Here is a 19,806-nt window from a genome sequence, read left to right as displayed (position 1 = left end):
GTAGATCAGTACAGCTCTGCAAGCAGTTAAAAGCCTGGTAGACCAGTACCTCTGCTAAATCCTAAATAATTGTCACATGACCATCAAGCCCACAAAATAAGCCACACCCACAGAATCGGTAGTAAAACAAATTTAGAACCCACCCCTGATAGGAACACTACTATTATGTCATCCCCTAGTCTTTCTTTTCATTAAATACATATTTAATGCTACTCAGACTTTTTTGAAACATTTCTCAATGTTTTTTGCAAGCTATTTCAAAACTTCTTTGGCATCTATGAATTCCTTCAATAAGCAAAGAAATTGGAGGCATTTCCAAACTTTATCCTGCGGAATCAAATTTGGGGATTATCCTTCCAGTAACATGCTTAAAAGTTTCCCATTATTCAAACTGGCCGCAGAGAAATTGCTTAGCTTTGCCTGGTAATATATAAAAATGTCCAATAGGACGGAGAAAACTTGACTGCCTGTCAACATGCTAGACAATTCCTGGAAGCCTGGCATGCTGACAAATTGGCCATCGAGAAATTGGCCATCGATGGACATACAGACATAAACAACTTTTACATGCTGTGCAAAAGAGACATTCAACGAGCCAAAGAGGGAACAAAAAGACCAAAACACCAGTAATCAACACTCAGACGAACAAAGACTAACATCAAATCAACAAACAAGAAGTAAACAATACCCTAATCAAGGTATGAGCCGTGGTGGCGCAGTGGTTAGAGTGCAGTACTGCAGGCTACTTCTGCTGCCTGCAATTTGGCAGTTCAAATCTCACCAGGTTCAAGGTTGAGCTCCTTAGTTCTAAGTTGCTTCTCTCCTTGATGAGTTTCCACCCGTTCCTTCTTGTCCTGCCCTCAGCTGCTTTGGAGAATAAGTTGACCTCCTTGTCTTTGTGGCAACCCTTCAGATATTGGAAGACTGCTATCATGTCACCCCTAGTCCTTCTTTTCATTAAATTAGACATACCCAATTCCAGTTTTGAGGGAAACAACAAGTCTTGGAAAAGGAACAAGCCAACAGATGGCCTTTAGGTTCAGCTGGGGTTGGAGAAGATGGAAGATAAGAAATCCAGAAGATCAAAGATTTGCCTGCCAAAGCACTAATCAGCCAGGCATCTATCGTCTGCTCAGCATGAGAGCGGATGGCACCATGCCAGTTAATTAAACCAGCTCTTCCCTTAAATCTAGAGCAGTACATAAGCATATTTCTAGGAATTAGGGGTTGAAGGAGTTCATGTCAGTTAGGAATTCACATGTGTTGGGCATCCGTTATGTTGAAATTTGCTGTCTTATTTATTGTTTATTGGTTCAATTTATATGCCGCCCTTCTCCGAAGACTCAGGGCAGTTTACAATGCGTTAAGCAATAGCCTTCATACTTTTGTATATACTTGCTTAGTAGGGCTTTCGGCCCCCCCTAAGCGGTGTTCTTTGTTATACAAAGTCAGCTTATTGCCCCCACAATCCGGGTCCTCATTTTACCTCCCTCGGAAGGATGGAAGGCTGAGTCAACCTTGAGCCTGGTGAGGTTCGAACTTGCAGTAATTGCAGGCAGCTGGTGTTACTTAACAGCACTTTAATCTGCTGCGCCATCAAGGCTCTTCTTTAGAAATGCTTTGGACATAGGAGGGGGGGAGGGAATTAAAAGCCCAAAAAGGTGATTTTGTTGAGTCTACCATTTGAGAGGTTGGGAGTGTGCAAATATCTAGACATTTTGTACCCCCCCTGAAATGTTAAACTGCTCGTATTCTCTGATAAAAGTCCAAGTTTCTTACAGGGGGTTCTCCACTTACGACCAGAAATGAGCTCAAAATTTCTGTGGCGAAGCGAGATTGTTGTTAAGAGAGTTTTGCCCCATTTTACGACCTTTTTTGTCATGTTAAGTGAGTCACTTCAGTTGTTAAGTTAGCCACACAGTTGTTAAGTGAATCTGGCTTCCTCGTTGACATTGCTTGCAAAAGGGGAATCACAGGACCCTCTCGGGACACTGCGACCATCATAAATATGTGTGTTCACAAAGACTCTTGCTTGGATCTGTAAGAAGCAGCACAGCTGCCATCCTGTGGCTGCCATCTGGATTTTGGTAAATAGATTAGATGGTCTCAGAAGTGGTGATGTTAGAAATTCTGTTTGTATATAGCACCACAGAGCTGTTGTGGCCTGCCATCGGCCAGCAGAGCTGGCTGCAGATTCGGACAGTGAGGAGGTTGGGGAGGAATATGGGCCAGTCCTGGAGTCTGGGGAAGGCTCAGACAATGGCTCTGAGTCAGAGGCAGAGAGGGAGCCAAGGCCATCTGGTAGTTCTTTGCTGCCTCCCTAGCCTCCGGAGTCTGGCATCAGCGAGGCGGAAGAACAGGGGGAGCCTGTTCCCAGTGTGCGCATGCGCAGAGCTGCCAGAAGACAAGAACAATTAAAACAGGGTCAACTTGGGAGTAAGGCTTGGAGATGATTGGCCCCTCCCATAAGACGTAAAAGAGGAGCGAACAGGACATGAGCTTTTGCAGGAAGCAATTAGTTCATCTAGTCGGTTAAAGCTTTGGAAAGTTCTGTTTGAATCTGTGCTACGTTTGGCCTTGCCCTGCGTGTGGCAATTAGTTCTCTGGCAGCATTCCAAGGGAGATAAGGTGGGTGTTTGCAAACACTCCCCTGAAAGGCTGTTTGAGAAGCCTGTCAGACTGGGAATGACAATAATTCACAGCCATATGAATAAAAGAGGTTTGCCGGGACTAAGATTGTGCTGTATACTTTCTAAGGAAGCCTAGGTCAGAACAAGAGCAAACAAAGGATACAGTCATCATGTGCTTTACTGCTTAACTATTTAAACTGTAATATGATATAGGAAACTATACTTAGAACAAAAGAGCATTAAGTTGTGATGGCGAACCCTTTCTGGACTGAGTGCCCAAAGCGCGCAACTAGCTGTCCGGTGGGAGGTGCATGTGCATGCGTGGCGGAGCTGAAATGGGGCGACAGCTCCAGTGCCCGCAGAGAGGGCACTGCGTGCTGTCAGCGTTCCAGCGCTGGCATATGAAAGGAGAGGAGAAGCTTGAACTTTTGCCTACTTAATTCCTTTGAAGATTCTGTCTCCTCGGAGATGGGAGGAGGGGGGAACATTCCTGTGATCTGACGGAGATGGGCTGAGGAGAACCTGTGGCACGCATGCCATACATTCGCCATCACGGGCATAGAGTATATACCATAGATCCAAACTTGTAAGCACTGCCATCCACTGGTTGAATACTATTGTAGTTGTTGCATAGAAATACATTCCAACAATGAATTCCAACAGGTGGTCATTAAGTGCTCAGCACCTGTTGTGGCCCATACACAGCCTGTGCAGCTAGTAGCTGATTCCGACAGCTAGTAGGCTGGTGTGGTGCTGCGCCAGCAGCCTGTGCAGTTGGCACTCGAGTCGGACAATGAGGAGGCTGGAGAAGATGTGGTGCCAGAGGTGGGGATTCAGCCAGAGCCTTCAGAACCTCCAGAAGCTACCTTAAGTGAAGAGGACGAAGAGGAGGAGCCTCTTCTTGATGCACGGGCGCGCAGAGCTGCCAAAAGGCAGGAGTGGTTCCTCAAGAGGAGGTCTCCTCAAGAGTAAGGCTTGGGGCTAATTGGCCACTCCCTTAGCCTATTTAAGGAGGAACACCAACTGAAGCAATTTGGGAGGAGATCTTTGATGCTCTCTGAGCTTGATTGTATCCTGCAGACCTTTCATGGCCCAACCAACTAATATCATCAGTGCTAGAAGGTAGTGCAGTTCATGGAGTAGAGGGAAGAGGAGGAGGAGGAGGAGGACGACGACTATAGTAGGGTCCTTGGTTGTTTTCTTGCAGGCATTTCATTACCCAACTAGGTAACATCATCAGTGCTACCCTGGGTGATGCTACCTAATTTGTTGATCTGTCTGCAAGGAGCTGAAGATGTGGAGGACAGGTATGTGTGTGTGGTATTGTGCTGTGGTCCATGGGGTTACAAATTTCAATTCAATTCAATTTCAATTTAATTCAATTTATATGCCGCCCCTCTCCGAAGACTCAGAGCGGCTCACAATACATTTAAAAACCATATATAAAACATTAAAAGTTAAACCATTAAAAACAATTAAAAACCCATTCACACCATTCATGGCCGGATCTCGTCAGATCGCAAAGCGAGATCAACGGCCCCAGGCCTGCCGGAATAGACAGGTCTTCACCGCTTTTCGGAAGGCCAATAGGGAGGGGATGGTCCGGACCTCAGGAGGTAACTGCTTCCAGAGAGCTGGGGCAGCCACAGAGAAGGCCCTCCCCCGCGGGCCCGCCAGCCGGCATTGTTTACCTGACAGGACCCGGAGGAGACCAACTATGTGGTCTCCAAAAAAGCCAGACACAACTTAGTGACTGAATAATAATAATTAAAAAAAGTCTCCTGAACCTCTCGAATATTTGCTGGAGCTTCACCACGAAGACCTATCCTATCTGAATTCCCTTCTGGTTTCCTCTGCTTGAAAGACAAAAAATTATTCTGCCTCCTCCCAGAGGCATAGGAACAATGGCGATTAACTCCTCCATATTATGGCTGTGTCGGCTTAATGAGCCTAAATAAAGGGCAAGGCATTCGTGTGGAAAACTAAGTGATAAAAAAAAAAATCACCACAGACTTATTCGCCGCCTGACTTTTCCCTCCCTTTTAAAATCTTCTTAGTTCCTGTCATCGATGCTTTCCGTACTTGAGAAAGGATGTTTGTGACCGTAAGGCACATAATGGACGGTGACTGCAGCGTGGAAAAACCTGTGTAATTTACCGTATTTTTCGGACTATAAGACGCTCTGAAGTATAAGAGCTTTTGGGGAAGAAAACAAGGGGGAAAAAAAATCTGCCTCTGCCTCCCAGCAATTTGCCTCCTTGCAGCAAACAGCATCCCATTTTTGGCCTCTGTGCGTCCCATTTTTGGCCCGTTCCAGGCCGCTTCTGCCTAACTCCGCCACCTGGAATGGGCTGAAAATGGGATGCATAGACCTAAAAATGGGGCATGTGGAGGCGGCGATAGGTGACAGTAGCGATGGACGCCACTGGTGATCCCCGCAGCCTAGACCAGCTGATAGTCAGTATTCCAGGAGGCTGTTCCAACCGCCAATCAGCTGCTTGTGCTAAATTAGGCTGTGGTGAAACTGATCATGCTGTTTGGTGCAAGGAGGTAAATTGCTGGGAGGCAGAGGCTGAAGGGTGGGGGCCGGCGGGTGGGTGGGGCTTTGGCAACATTTGCTATACAAGACGCACAGACATTTCCACCTGCTTTTTTTGGGGGGGGGGAAAGTGCTTTTTATACTCTGAAAAGTACCATAAATACCAACGTTGGGTTTATTTTCTTCAGAAAAAAATGGCGGCCTTTAATAACAATGCAAATGTTACTCTGCAGGGTCATTTTATTGGGGCGCAAGCAAATTGGTTAATCAGCAGTCCCAAAGGTGCTTTTTCCAAAGGTCAAGGGGACTTTTCGTTGTTTTTCCTTGAAGACCTTTCACTTCTCATCCAAGAAGCTTCTTCAGTTCTGACTGAATGGTGGCGGATGGATTTATATTATTTGTAGTCATCTGGTTGTTAGTACTCCTTTTGAGAATCTTTGAAGCCACTTGGAGGTTTATCTATTCCCTGAATCAGAGTGCAAACGAGTGTGGAACTTTCTTGGGACTGCTGAAAGGATTGTGTTATAAAAAGGAGATGGGTGGTGTTGTATCTCTCCCCCTCTGTTGAGAGAGGACTGTTCAATTTTGACCTAGATGGCCTTTTTGACCTCTTTCAAACCAGTGGGCTTCTCTGTCCAGAACGTGGACTTTGCTGTCTTCAGAAAAGTAACTTTTGTTTTTCAAATGCAGATGGACTGCTGAATCTTGTCCTGATGGGTTTGTTCTCCTATGTTGTGCCATTCATTTATGAAGTGGTTGTTTTGTTTCCCCAATGTACAGATCTACACATGGCTCACTGCATATATCACATTGCTGAGTTTGTGGTGGTAGTTCTATGTTGATTGTAGAGGTAGTCCACGACTTACCACCACAGTTGGGGTCAGAACATCCATTGCTAAGTGAGGTAGTCGTTAAGTGAGTCACATCTGATTTTATGAGCTTTTTGCCACGGTTGTTAAGTGAATCACCACGGTTGAGTGAATCCAGCTTCTCTCGTAGACTTTGCTAGTTGGAAGTCAGCAGGGAAGGTCGCAAATGGAGATCGTGTGATTCCCCAGGATGTTGCAACTGTCACAAATACATGCCCAAATTTTGATCATGTGACCACGGGAATGCTGTGACAGTTGTTAAGTGTAAAGACCAGTCGCAAATCACTTTTTTTCCCAATGTTGTCATAACTTCAAATGATGGTTAAATGAATGGTGGTAAATCAAGGATTACTTGTTGTGGCCTGTCGGCCTCCAGCCCCTTCAGCAACTGAATCAGATGAGAATAAGAATAAGAATAATTTTATTTCTATACCGCCTTTCTCCCGAAGGACTCAGGGCGGTGTACAGCCTATTAAAAGCACAAGACAAACATCAATTAAAATAATTTAAAATTATTAAATGATTTTTATTTAATAAATAAATAAATAAAGATGAGGAGGTGGCGTGGGAGTCAGGGCCAGCATTAAGGTAATCTGAAAGCTCTGAGTGGGGAAGAGGGAATGACAGAGGGAATGTCTCTATCTCTGTCAGAGATAGAGACAGAGGCGGAGCCTGGGCCATCCGTCAGCCCTCAGATAGAGAATCAAAAGCCCCGAGGTCTGGAGGTGGCTGATGAAGAGGAAAAGCTGGGTCCAGTGCCTGGCGTGCTGATGTGCAGAAGGCAGAGGAGAGCAGTGGGAATCTATGGGCCGGTCCTCGGGACGGACGAGCCACCACTGCTAGCTAAGCCTCACCCTAGCTCTAGGAATAAAAGGCAGGGGGCGGAGACAAATAGCTGTGGCAGACAACTATTTGTCTCCCCGTCGTCAGCCACTGATAACCTGAACTTCTGAATCCTGTCTGGAACTTATCAGAATTTTTTCTTGGAATCTGCGGCTCCGAGTTGGGCGCATCTTGTGTGTGTGTGTGTGTGTGTGTGTGTGTCTGCTGCTGAAAAAAAGCGAGCACACCTTTCAGGGCTTCTGAAAAAGACAGAGAGTGAGGGACAGGGGTGGGTTCTACTTACTTTTACTACTGGTTCGCAATGGGGCTGCACGCGCACACTTTGCTCGTGTGCTCTTCTGCGCATGCGCAGAAGCATTTTCATGACGCCAGGGTCAGTGGGCGGAGCCTCCTGCCGGTTTTACTACTTCTGTAGAACCGGTGTGAACCGGGGGCAACCCACCACTGGTGAGGGAGAGAGAGAGGAAGGAAGAGAGTGAGAGAGAGGAAGAGTGAGGTTGGGAGAGAGAGGAAGAGGAAGAGAGTGTGAAGTGGGGGGGGGGGGGAGAGGGACACGACACACTTGGCCGGGTCTGCTGGTGCTCCTAATAAAGGGAATGTTTAGTTAATTAGAGTGCTTGTCGTGTTTGGCAGCCGGGTCAGAGCACTACCTGAAATCTGATTGTTTTACATTTAAAAGCTTTCATTTTTTAATATTAAATGTCCCCGAGTTCTTTAGGAGGAACAGAATGAGCATGAATATATTCCAATTCCCACATAATCAGAAACATATACGGGCAGTCCTTGACTTTCAACCATCAGTTTAGTGACTGTTCGCAGTTACAATGGCACTAAAAAAAAAGTGACTGATGACTGTTTTCCCACACATACGACCGTAGCAACTTCCCCACGGTGATGTTATCAAAATTCAGATACTTGGCAACTGGCTCATACTTATAACGGTTGCCGTGTTCGGGGTTAGGAGATCATCTTTTGCAACCTTTTGACAAACAGTCAATGGGAAAGCCACTCACTTTACAACCATGTTACTAACTTGAGAAAAAAAGTGATTCACTTAGCAACGTCATAAAACAGGGTAAAACTCACTTAACAACTTTCTTGCTTAGCAATGGAAATTGTGGTCATTAAGCCGAGGACTACCTGTAGCCTTGCCTACTGGCCACAAGTGATTTTTCTTAGTGACTTTGAGGTTGTAAGCCTGGTGCGGTCACATGATTCACTTAATGACCTTATTGCTTAGCGAAAAGAATTGCTGCTCCTAAATATTGCTGTTCAACCAGAACAGGGGTGGGTTCTACTTATGTTTACTACCGGTTCGCATCGTGCCCGCATGCGCAGATCACTTATGATGATGTCCTGGTCAGTGGGAGGAGCCTCCTGCCAGTTTTACTACCGGTTCTTGTGAACCGTTCCGAACCGGACACAACCCACTAATGATATAAGGGATTGTATCATTGTCTACTACACGTTCAGTTGCTGAATAGGCAATGGATTCCTCATTTTTATGACACTCATTTAGCAAGAAAACCTGTTGGATCAGGCTAACTGGGTGTCTTCAGACTCCGTACTTCAAATAATCCTGTCTATCAATCATCTTTTGAATTACCCATGTTAGTAATAGGACATTGCAGATGAGTAACCAATGAATAGGGGCTCCCCGCAAATTAAACTTCCATCTAGTTTTCAACCAGAACAAATTTCATGACTGCTCCTGTTTTCTTCTTCCCTCCTCATCCTGCTTCCTTTTGCGCCGTGCCTCTGAAATTACAAATGCGCGTTAACAAATTACAAATTTGTTACTGGTTTTGCAGGAGCTGTTCTGGGGAAGAACGGGAATGCTGTAAAGTTTAAAAAAAACAAACAACCCCGAACCATTGTGCTTTATTGAGTAGAAAGACGGATAAAATGATTGGGGAACAGCAGCGAAAGATCCGTGTTCTTTCTAAATTTTGCCACACTTCTCGCTAGCATTTTTTCTTGCCCGAAGAAACATTTCGTCTTTTTTTTTTTTTTAAGGGCCCAAAAGGAAAATAAAAGGAAAAGAACCGAAAACCAGATTTATCCACGACCACAAAAAGAAAAAAGAAAAAGAAGACATGGTGCCCATATGCATTTTTACTGTTAGAGCTATTAAAACTGATGTGAACCAGATGGAAAAATAAGACAAAAGAATTCACAACTTAACAGACTGATTTGAATTCCTTTAATTTCACACAATGAATAACATATGAATAGGATTAACTTTTTTTTTCTCTTTTTTTTCTTTTTTCTTTTCCTTTTAATAGTTAAGTGCTCTATACTGGGCTAACCTGATTTGGTAGCGAAGACTGGAGCTCCTTTTTAGAAAAAAATTGTTTAAAAACCAACATCTACAATTATGAAAAAAGCATGACATTTTAGCATGCCAGATGTACCTAACTTTCAAATAACAACAAAGTCCGTATCCGTTTTTTTTTAAATGTACAAAAATGCTTCATGAATAAAAACCGTTACAAAAAGAACATTTCAAACAAATGTACAAGTTTTTTTTTCCGTCTCGCCTCTATATTCAATAAAATACAAATACATTTTTGCTCTAAAATATGTTTACATACAATCAAAGTAGAACATGCAAATTACACGTTAAAAAAGGCTTTTAAAAACCACTTACAAACTAAAAAGTAGCCAGCACGACTTGTAAAACAATCTTGTGCCCCGTTCATTTTGTAGGATTTTAAGTTTTTGAAATACAGTATATACATATTTAACACTTCGTGTGCATTTAGTATTATTATTTAAGAAACAGCACTTAAAAAAAATAACCGATCCACATGATTTTTGTATGTTTTTCTCCCCACGTCAACAAATCTCCTTTGCTTAATTGTATATATATATATATATATATGTATATATATATACATATATATATATTTCCTATTTGAAAGTAGGGCGGTGGGATTTTCTGAAGATTTTCTTGTTTTAGTAATAAATTGGCAGGGTTATTATGAATATTTCCAATACGTTTCCTTGGCTGGCTAACAACATGATCCAAAAATTTGCTGTGCTTGTGATTAACCCATCTGAACGGAGAAAAAGTCAATAAAAACAGACACCAACTTTTCAAATATGATTACTCTTAACACAGGGGTGTCCGGCCTCGACAACTTTACGACTTGCGGACTTCAACTCCCAGAATTCCTCAGCCAGCATGGCTGGCTGGGGGATTCTGGGAATTGAAGTCCTTTAAGACTCGTGGATTTCAATTCCTAGAATTGAATGCCACAGCTGGTCTGAGGAATTCTGAGAGTTGAAGTCCACGAGTCTTAAAGTTGCCAAGGTTGGACACCCTTACTCTTAACATAACAAACAGGAAAGTCAGTTAAATCCTCTGGCATTTTTTGGGGGGTGGGATGCAACTCAGTTAACTTTGCATTTAAATTGTTGAAAGTTTAGGCGGGATACCCCTGAATCGAGGGTGAAATCCTCCCAGTTCGGACCGGATCAAGCGATCCAGTAGCGATTGTGGCAGGTGATTCGGAGAACCAGCAGCGATGGCGGTGTGAGGCTCCACCCACCAGGTGTCATTACTTCCTGGTTTTAACCAGGAAGTAATGTGTTTTTTACCCTCTGTGCATGCGCGATGCGAGCACTTCCGAACCGGTAAGGAAGATAAGTAGATTTCACCCCTGCCCTGAATACCGCAATTCACATATTAGCAAAAACAAATTGCATTTATGAAGCTTAAACTGGAAGATGTGCTTACTCTAATTATATATATTTATATTTAACAAGTGGCAACCAAGCATCACTCCGACAAGAAGTTCAAAGGGGAATGTCATATCCTCAAGATATTTATCCAAAGAGCTGAAAGAATAGCAGGTGCCAAATTATATATATTCAAACAGTTTATATACCAAGGTTTGTTCTGCTGGGTTTAAATTTCTTTGCTCCTTTTTTTGGAAGGATGTTGATAAGGGGGTTTGAGACTGTAACCCTGAGGAGGGATTATTTTATGGATTAATTACCTATTCCCTAGAAAAAAAACACCACTGTCCAACTCAGGAGGGAAAGAAATATATACCATAATCCCTTTAATTGTGTCCCTGCAGGAAATTACCTTTATGTTCGGTGAATTTAACTTCAGCTAAATTGTCTAGGTGCTCAATCTCTCATAATAAATGATTTTTTTCCCTCTCTCCCTGGTCTCTGCATCTGCATTTTTAAAAAAGCTTATTACTGACTCAATGCGCTCAACCCTAAAGTTCAGATTACAAAATACAGTTGCTGCATTCTTGTCATCCTCGGTGCTGAAATGGGTAAACTATGGTTTTAGTGGGATGGTTTGATACAGGTTATCCTGTTGAATGATGGTTTGGCTGATTTTCCTAAAGCTCATTCTTAATCAGACTAACGTATTTGGATGAAGAATTGGTAAACCCCTGCTCCCAAATCAAATCTGTAGCAATCTATATTTAATGTTTGATTTTATTGTGGTTCTCTCTATGGCTTTGTGTAACAAATCTACTGGTAGCTGGACACGAGAGAACACACGTTTGTTCTGCCACTTCACAACTCAAGTTTGCTTTTAGCACAGCGGTGTCCAATCTTGGTAACTTTAAGATCTGTGGACTTCAACTCCCAGAATTTTGGAAGCTGAAGTCCACAGATCTTAGTCACCAAAATTGAACAACGCTGTTTTATTTAGATAACGTCCATCTCCTAATTTTACTCTTCTCAAGGCTGACCAATGAGCACATGTGACCATCTTCAGTCCAAAAAGCCAAAATAGGACCCACAGCACTGCCACTTATTATGATATAACTTATTTGGACATCTTTTCAGAAGACAAATACCCTAGAAAGCTAAGTTCTGGCATTTCTCCCCAATGGTACCAAATAAAAGCCAATGGCTTCAAAATGGCTCCATGGATTCCCTCAGGATGTTAAAACGGTCACACTCTTTTTGTTTTTTATGGAAACTGAACGGGATATGAAACATATTAAACAGAGGGATTTTATCCTTCACTTGTCCTGGGTATCTCTAGATTGAAATGGTTAAAAGACTATTCTTGTAATTTTATAAAGATGCCCCGTGAATGAATATTGATTCAAAAATCAGGATGGCCTTTTGAAATACAACGCTCCTTCCTATTCATTGGGTTTATGTCTGGGTGGTAACCTGAAAGGACAGCTTTATATTTGCATTATGTGTTCACGCCTACATTTTTGGGAGGACGTATTTTTAACTGCCGAGTCTCAGTAATTTGTAATAATTGTGGCAATTGTTTTTAAATGTTCCCCAGAAATAAAACACAACTGGCCGTTTCTCTTCATCCAGTCCTCAAATATACTTGTTTTTTTGGGAAATTTTGAAGTTGAAAGGGATGCAAGAATTTTAAACTTCAATGCATCTCTGATAGGACTTGATGCAACGTATTTTACATGTATCAATTATTACGTTTTGAGGAAAGCGAAACTCTGGTCGTTCCAATGACTGAACAATTCTTTACCAATATGTAAATCGAGTCACTGAAGGTGTCTATCATTGTCAGGAGAACAAATTACAAGTGTACCTATGTGCAGTGAGGTATCAGACACAATTCACCCATTAAATGTTAGTGAAAGAAACAAATTGGTTTGAGAGGCCCTTTCCTGGTGATCAAACCCCCAAGAAAACAGTAATCACCTATAACTCAACATCTTAAAAGTTCACAGACCCCATTCTGCTACTGAAGGATTAATCTTTTTGTTGCAATGAAAAGGAAAAAAACAGAAATTAAAACTAAAATTAAATTAAAAGAATTCAAATGAGTTTTAAGAAACCATTGAGTTCAAAGACGGAGAGAATTTTACGTAGAGACTCGTAGTGGCTATTTCAGTGGCTCTCCCTCATGTGCGCTACCGTCATTTTCTCCAAAAGGGATTTGATAAACTAAAATGGTAAATTGTTTGAAGGTCTACAATCTGTGGTCAACAATCTATGTTGGCTTGTATAAGACAGGAACCTCAATGTAGATTTACTTGAACTGCAACTTCTTCAAAAGACTTTGCAGAAATTGCTCTTCCTGTTCTTGGTCTTCCATTACATTGTTTGGGTACCTTGTCTACAATTGCTGTGGCATACTATAGGTATTACTTGTCCTCTTGTTTTAATTATCATCACTATTGTTTAGTTCACATCAATTTTCTTTGGTGCAGAGGTAGAGAGCAATCCCACTCAATCCATCCATCTCACTAAAAAAAAAAAATGACATTCTTCTGAGACGCCTATTTTGGTAGCATCCACGTAGGGAAAACTAAGCAATGAAATACTAGTTTGGCTCTGTTCCAAATTTACTGGGATTATGGCAATGTGGGAATGAAAACCCAGTTGCTGACATTGCTAGGGCTGATGAAACGTGTCCTTGAAAGACTTATGAGAATTATTGTCAAATCATGGATGGAACAGATACACTAAAGAGGATGTGGAGCATGTGGGCAGTGAAAGATAGGTTGGCCCTGTGGTTTGTAGGACATTTCATCACTTAGAACCACAGAGGTGGGTGGAAGGAAGCTTTTGAGGTTACCCAATCCAGCTCTGTTTGGCATCGATGTCTTCCTTGACATTTTAAAAGACGCCACAATGCAAAATCAGGAGCACCTCTCTGCTTTCAAAGGCGCTTTTTCAAGAGGCAACTGGACTGTTTTTCCTTGAAGACGTTTCGCTTCTGATCCAAGAAACCTCCACAGATCAGTTCAGACCTGAAGAGGCTTCTTGAATGAGAAGCGAAATGTCTTCAAGGAAAAACAAACAAAGTTGAGCTGCCTTTTGAAAAAAGTGCCTTTGGGACAATCCATGACCTGGATGACGGAGAATCGCCATAGACACTCTCTGCTTTCAGTATAACCTCCAAAACTTTTCCAAAAGTTACTTCTTCTTTTTTTAAAATGCGACCTTAGACATACAACCATATGGGGGAAAATGATTTTAACTGCATTTATTTAATGGAGACTTGAACAAGACATTTTAATGGAATGAGATTGGTTTTAGTTTTAGATCTGATTCCGTTCCCTTTGGGCTTTGTAGTCTCGGGGAATCTTGTCTGATCAAAAAAATAGGATACTTCTGGTCCAAGGAGGCCTTGCTAATAGTTGCAAAGATAGATTTCTGCTTCAAAAATAGTGAAACAACCTTAGAAACAGGGTAACTGTTCCAGTCAGAACTGGTTATATAACCAGTTAGAACTGGTTATTCATTTATCTATTGAATTTTAAGAAGGAGAAATTTTCGGTTCTAAATATTCCGAAGATGTTATCCCCCATACTGAATCCAAACTCAGCAACTGCTTTGACTTATTTCATTATTATTATTTTGTTTTGCTAAAGTCTCTTCTTCAGTCTGAGCTTATTGCATATATTATGCCCTACTTGGTTCCCCCCCGCCCAATAAGATTATTATAAAATTAATGGGGGAACGGAAAGGAAGTTATTAACAACTGCCTTTATCTTCCTTTGTTTTGTTTTTCTTTGTTCTTTTCAGGGGAAGGATCATTAATGCCATAAAAGGATAATATAAAAATATGCTGCTTAATGCAACACAACACAAACAAACGTACTGAGTTAGCGAATCAAATCTGCTTCAGAAACCGAAGCCAACGACACAGTGAAAGAAAGGGTGATTTTGTATTCAATCTGGTCAATTGGAAATGACAATTTTAAAAAGAAAACAACAACTGAGTCACACAAAAGTTGGGGTCCATGCAGATTTGATTTCTCCCTTCGTCTTTATAATTACATTATATACAGGACAGCCCCACCCCAAATATTTTTCAATTTATTAAGGCAACCACCCCTTGGAAGGAAAAACCTCCAGAGTGGCATTTAATTCAAACATTATTTTTTTGAACATCTAGATTTTTTAAACATTATTATTTCTTTTTTAAGATAAGAACACTTGGTCATTTTAAAATTTTCGTTGAGAAATTCTGCGTTGAGAAATTTACACGGTTTTTTCCTCTGTTAGATTTTTCCGGTTGAATTATTACTTCAAAATGGCTTTTCCTATTTATTTATTTTTTCCACTGTATTGAAAAAAAAAAACAAAAAAACCAACCAGCCCTGGACACCTAACGTGCAGAAATGCTTCTCAAAATTAGCACGAAATTTGCTTTGAGTAACCTCTATTTTTCCAGCTTGGATCTGTTTCATTTGCCTTTTGAAAATAGCATCACTGTACATTCCTATTTATTTTTATTTATTTAGCCGATAAGCTTATAAGGGCATTCACGGGTGAATCAAAAGAAGCAGGGTCACACCATGGTCATATTTTGTGTATCCGCTGATGTGGTGTGCAGGCGCAAAAAGGCATCGCATTGTTGTGACCGCCATCTTGATTTTTTTTTTTTTTTGAAGACACCTTGGTGGGTCTCCATTTTCTGCAAATCTACTAGCCAACTGAAGCTGCTGGAAAATTCCTGCTTCTATCAGGCAGTCGACTGTCGGAGCACTCAGTTGGGACAGTAAAAAACCTGAAGTTTTCAAATGAAGCGACAAGCAATGGCGCCATTTTGTAAATGCACAACCCACTCGGCAGCAATTGTTTGAGGGAGGCCACCAAAAAGCTCTTCACGTTTAAAAGGACTCCTTCATCTATCCTACGTGGTTCCTTATTTTCTTCCTACATGACTCGTTTTGAAAACCAAATTTCCTTTTCATCGGGCCCTCTAGGAAAGAGAGAAAATGAACACTTCTTCAAAATTAGCGGCAAATATCTCTCCAGATTGGGTTAGGGTTAGACGTTTGGTTACCATCAGCCTAGACAAATTTTCTTCTCATGTTCTTCCCAGACCCAATGAAACCTTGTTAGAAAGGAAAAGCACATTTGAGGAATTTGCATTATAATAATTATTTTTGAAAAAAAAAAAAAGGGGGGGGGGGGAGATGCGATTTTTGGATATAACCTGGCATCTTGGTTCCTGGGCAAGAACTCTTGTGATTTACTGTATTTTTCGGAGTATAAGACGCACCGGAGTATAAGACGCACCTATTTTTTTTGGTGAGGAAAAGAAAAAGAAATCTCCCTCTGCCTCTAAGCAATTTTGCCTCGTTGCAGAAAACAGCAAACAGCCTGCTTTACTTTTATTTTCGTTTTCAGCATAGCTTGATTAGCAACAAGGAAAAAAAATCTGCTCCAGCAATTTACCTCTTTGCAGCAAGCAGCAGAGCCCTGCGCAAAACAGCTGAGAGCAAATCAGCTGAGAGTCGGGAGGCCGATCCAATCAACTTGTGCTAATTAGCCTGTGCTGAGGCTGAAAGGAGCTGTTTTTTCTTGCTGTTTGCTTGCAAGGAGGTAACTGTTTCGAGGCAGAGGCCAAAGGGTGGGGGACAGTGGGTGGGCGGGGCTACATTTGGTGTATAAGACGCACCTAAATTTTCACCCCCTTTTAGGGGGGAAAAAGGTGCATCTTATACTCTGAAAAATACGGTAATAGCTGTGAGGCAGGGAAGACGTATTTTTCCCCGTTCGCTGTCACAGCAGTGACCAGAAACGTTGCTGGTGATTTCAATGTTACCTACCCAAAAAAAAAGGGGGCAAGGACCATCATTTGAGAAAGATATTGACCGTACTGGTAAGGACACCATGTTCTCCTACCCTCTGGGGACTTCTGGGAGACACAAGAACAATGGTGACTTATCGAAACAACGACAACATAAAAAAAGCAAAACTCAGTTTGAAGAACGTCTTCCGTACCCTCTCTCCCCTGTTATTAATCGAGGGGTTCCCATCGCGGTTGAGTTCTTATTGTTATGGTGGTGATGATGATGATGAGGACGATGAGTGATCAAATTCATCTGGATGAATTTGGCTGCTGTGCTACTGAAATACAGAGCAAATTTTGATGCCGTAGAACAGAGATCTTCAAACTTGACAACTTTAAGACTTGTGGACTTCAACTCCCAGAATTCTCTGGGAGAATTCATAGCTGGCTGGAGAATTCTGGGAATTGAAGTCCACAAGTCTTAAAGTTGCGAAGTTTGGGGATCCCTGCTGTAGAAGATGTGAACTAGAGTTTTTCCGCTCCGGCCTACTGGCTGAACGTTCCCCATCTGTCTTTTGTTGACCGTGTCAGATACTAGGGAAGGTGTTCATTCTCAGTTCCTCTATTCTTCCGATGCCTTTTTCCTTTCACTTCGTCCTCCTCATCCTCTGGATGCGATTGCGACTTGCTTTTCCGCTTTCCGGCTCTTGATGTCCGTGACGGAGGGACCGGGAGGAGGGGAGACTGAGTGGTTTCTCGGGCCATGTGGACCACCGCCTCAATGGTGGCGGCCACCGGATCTTGACCGCTGGCCTGTTCCAGTATCAGAGAGTTCAAGAGAAGGCGCTGACCTCGTTTGTAAGGCAGGTCCACGCATTTCTCCAGCACAGGCATTTGGTCTCCGGAGTCTTCATCGAACGAAGGGGGCTGCTTCCGTGGACGGCCTCGCCTCTTCTTGACAAAATTATTCCCCGTTTTCGATTGTCTCTGCAACCGTTTGGCTTTCAGGATTTTGTTGACGTGGTCCAGGTTCTTCTTTGTGGAGAGGATCTTGGTGTAGTTGCACATCTTGCGTACCTCACACTGGATTGCTTCGATTTCACAGCGCTTGAATCTCTTCTTGAGGGTTGAGCTGGCTGGAGAAGACAAGAGAAGAGAGAGAGAGAGGTCAGAGTCAACCAAGATGGGGAATAATTGCTTGCCAACATGGCATCCTGCAAAAATACCTGATGGATTATGATTAACGCAGGCCAAAGTAAACCTTTACTGAAGCTGAAATTCATGAGCAAACGTTGACAATATGGGAAATGGCACGGAAAAAAGGAAAATAAATAGAATTTTGGAATTATTGGGGAAGATACATTTAAAATCATTGTCATCGACGCTTATATATTGGCAATAAATTGTGTCTTAGGACGATGAGACCATGAATGAGAATCTGACAGAAATTCCGTTTTTATTTTCTAACATTCTGGAGTTCAAGTTCTTTCGAAGGAATTGGTTTTTGCAATCCAAACGCTTTTTGCCCTTCCTAAGGCTAACTGATTCAGATCATCGAGTCTTAAGACTAATTTATTTATATCAGAGCCCTTTAAATTATTTATAGCCTGCCACAAGATTTCAAGTCAGTACAGAATCTATTAAACATGCAAAGTCAAAGCGGTAACATCGACCCCAAGCTAGCCAGCCAAAAAGAATAATAATAATAATAATTTAAATGCAGAATAGTAAGGGGAGCCAATTTGCTCTAGTGGTTAAGGCACCAGAAACTGGAGACTGTGAGTTCTAGTCAGGGGTGAAGTGCTACCGATTCACACAGTTTGGGCGAACTGGTAGCGGGTAGTTCGGAGAACTGGTAATGACGGTGGCAGTTCGAGCGGTGGCAGCTCGAGGTTCCGCCCACCCGCCCGGATGTCATTACTTCCTGGTTTTAACCTCTGAGCATGTGCAGAAGGCTTTGTGCATGCACAGAGGGTCTAAAATCGCACGTGATGTGCACGCGGTACACGCGCTTCTGAACCAATAGGGAAGGTAAGTAGATTTCACCCCTGGTTCTAAGTCCTGTCTTAGCACTGAAAGCTAGCTGGGTGACTTTGGGCCAATCACCAGGAGTGCGAGAGTTCTAGTCCCGCCTTAGCCATGAAAGTCAGCTGAAGACTTTGAGCCAATCACCAGGCGTATGAGAGTTCTAGTCCTGCCTTAGCCACGAAAGCCAGCTGGAAGACTTTGGGCCAATCACCAGGAGTGCGAGAATTCTAGTCCCGCCTTAGCCATGAAAGTCAGCTGAAGACTTTGAGCCAATCACCAGGCATACGAGAGTTCTAGTCCCGCCTTAGCCCCACGAAAGCCAGTTGGAAGACTTTGGGCCAATCACCAGGAGTATGAGAGTTCTAGTCCCGCCTTAGCCATGAAAGCCAGCTGGAAGACTCTGAGCCAATCACCAGGAGTGCGAGAGTTCTAGTCCCGTCTTAGCTATGAAAGTCAGCTGAAGACTTTGAGCCAATCACCAGGCATACGAGAGTTCTAGTCCTGCCTTAGCCATGAAAGCCAGCTGGAAGACTCTGAGCCAATCACCAGGAGTGCGAGAGTTCTAGTCCCGTCTTAGCTATGAAAGTCAGCTGAAGACTTTGAGCCAATCACCAGGCATACGAGAGTTGTAATCCCACCTTAGCCATGAAAGCCAGTTGGAAGACTTTGGGCCAATCACCAGGAGTATGAGAGTTCTAGTCCTGCCTTAGCCATGAAAGCCAACTGGAAGACTCTGAGCCAATCACCAGAAGTGCGAGAGTTCTAGTCCCGACTTAGCTATGAAAGCCAGCTGGGAGACTTTGGGCCAGTCCCTCTTTCTCTTAGCCCAACCCACCACACATTGTTATTGTTGTAGAGAAAACAGGAGAAGGAAAATGTGTTGGATGTTTGCCGCCTTGTAAAAATACTAAAGGTGGGTTACAAATAAATAAAATAAAAATGAATAAAATAAAAAATATAATGACATTAACAGAAGCCAGTCTGGCTCTAATCTGGCCTTCAGGAGAAGACATTCCAAAATATAAGATACTCAACACACAACTCTCTTTCTCATCCATGCGGGGCACGTCCCTCCCTGTAGTAAAACGTGAAGAGGCCCTTCTTAATGTGTGTGCAGATAAACACTGGGAGAAGGTCTGTTTGCAATCAATTTCTGAATAAGTTCCAGAGGAACTTCTTATTTTAATTTGCATCAAGGGCTCACAGAGTATTCTTGCTGAAAATAAGGAGTTAGGTATGATATCTGGTCTTCATTTCATGTCCTTTCGCTATACGGGGGATTAAAAGGTTGAAGGAATATTTTCTAACACAAGTTGGCCTCAGCCTATGACTATGGAGCCTGCCCATTGAGGTCACAAGTCACGACGGCCATTAAATAAGGTGACCATGTTATCGATTCAC

General features: G+C 42.5%; 1 protein-coding gene across 1 annotated transcript in view; it reads right to left on the bottom strand.

Moving 5' to 3' along the window:
* Positions 1 to 14,769: 14,769 nt before the first annotated feature.
* The window catches only part of SETBP1 (SET binding protein 1), a 315,488-nt gene continuing 310,451 nt past the window's right edge, over positions 14,770 to 19,806 (bottom strand). The window contains exon 5 of the mRNA XM_060690781.2: positions 14,770 to 17,513. Coding sequence (XP_060546764.2) covers positions 16,972 to 17,513 — 542 coding nt within the window. The 3' untranslated portion in view covers positions 14,770 to 16,971. The remainder of the gene's footprint in view (positions 17,514 to 19,806) is intronic.

The sequence above is a fragment of the Pantherophis guttatus genome, chromosome 2, assembly GCF_059756535.1.
Source record: "Pantherophis guttatus breed Tessera chromosome 2, ASM5975653v1, whole genome shotgun sequence".
In the NCBI taxonomy this organism is placed as follows: domain Eukaryota; kingdom Metazoa; phylum Chordata; class Lepidosauria; order Squamata; family Colubridae; genus Pantherophis; species Pantherophis guttatus.
Note: the sequence above shows the minus strand (reverse complement) of the source record. Positions and strands in the feature narration are given on the sequence as shown.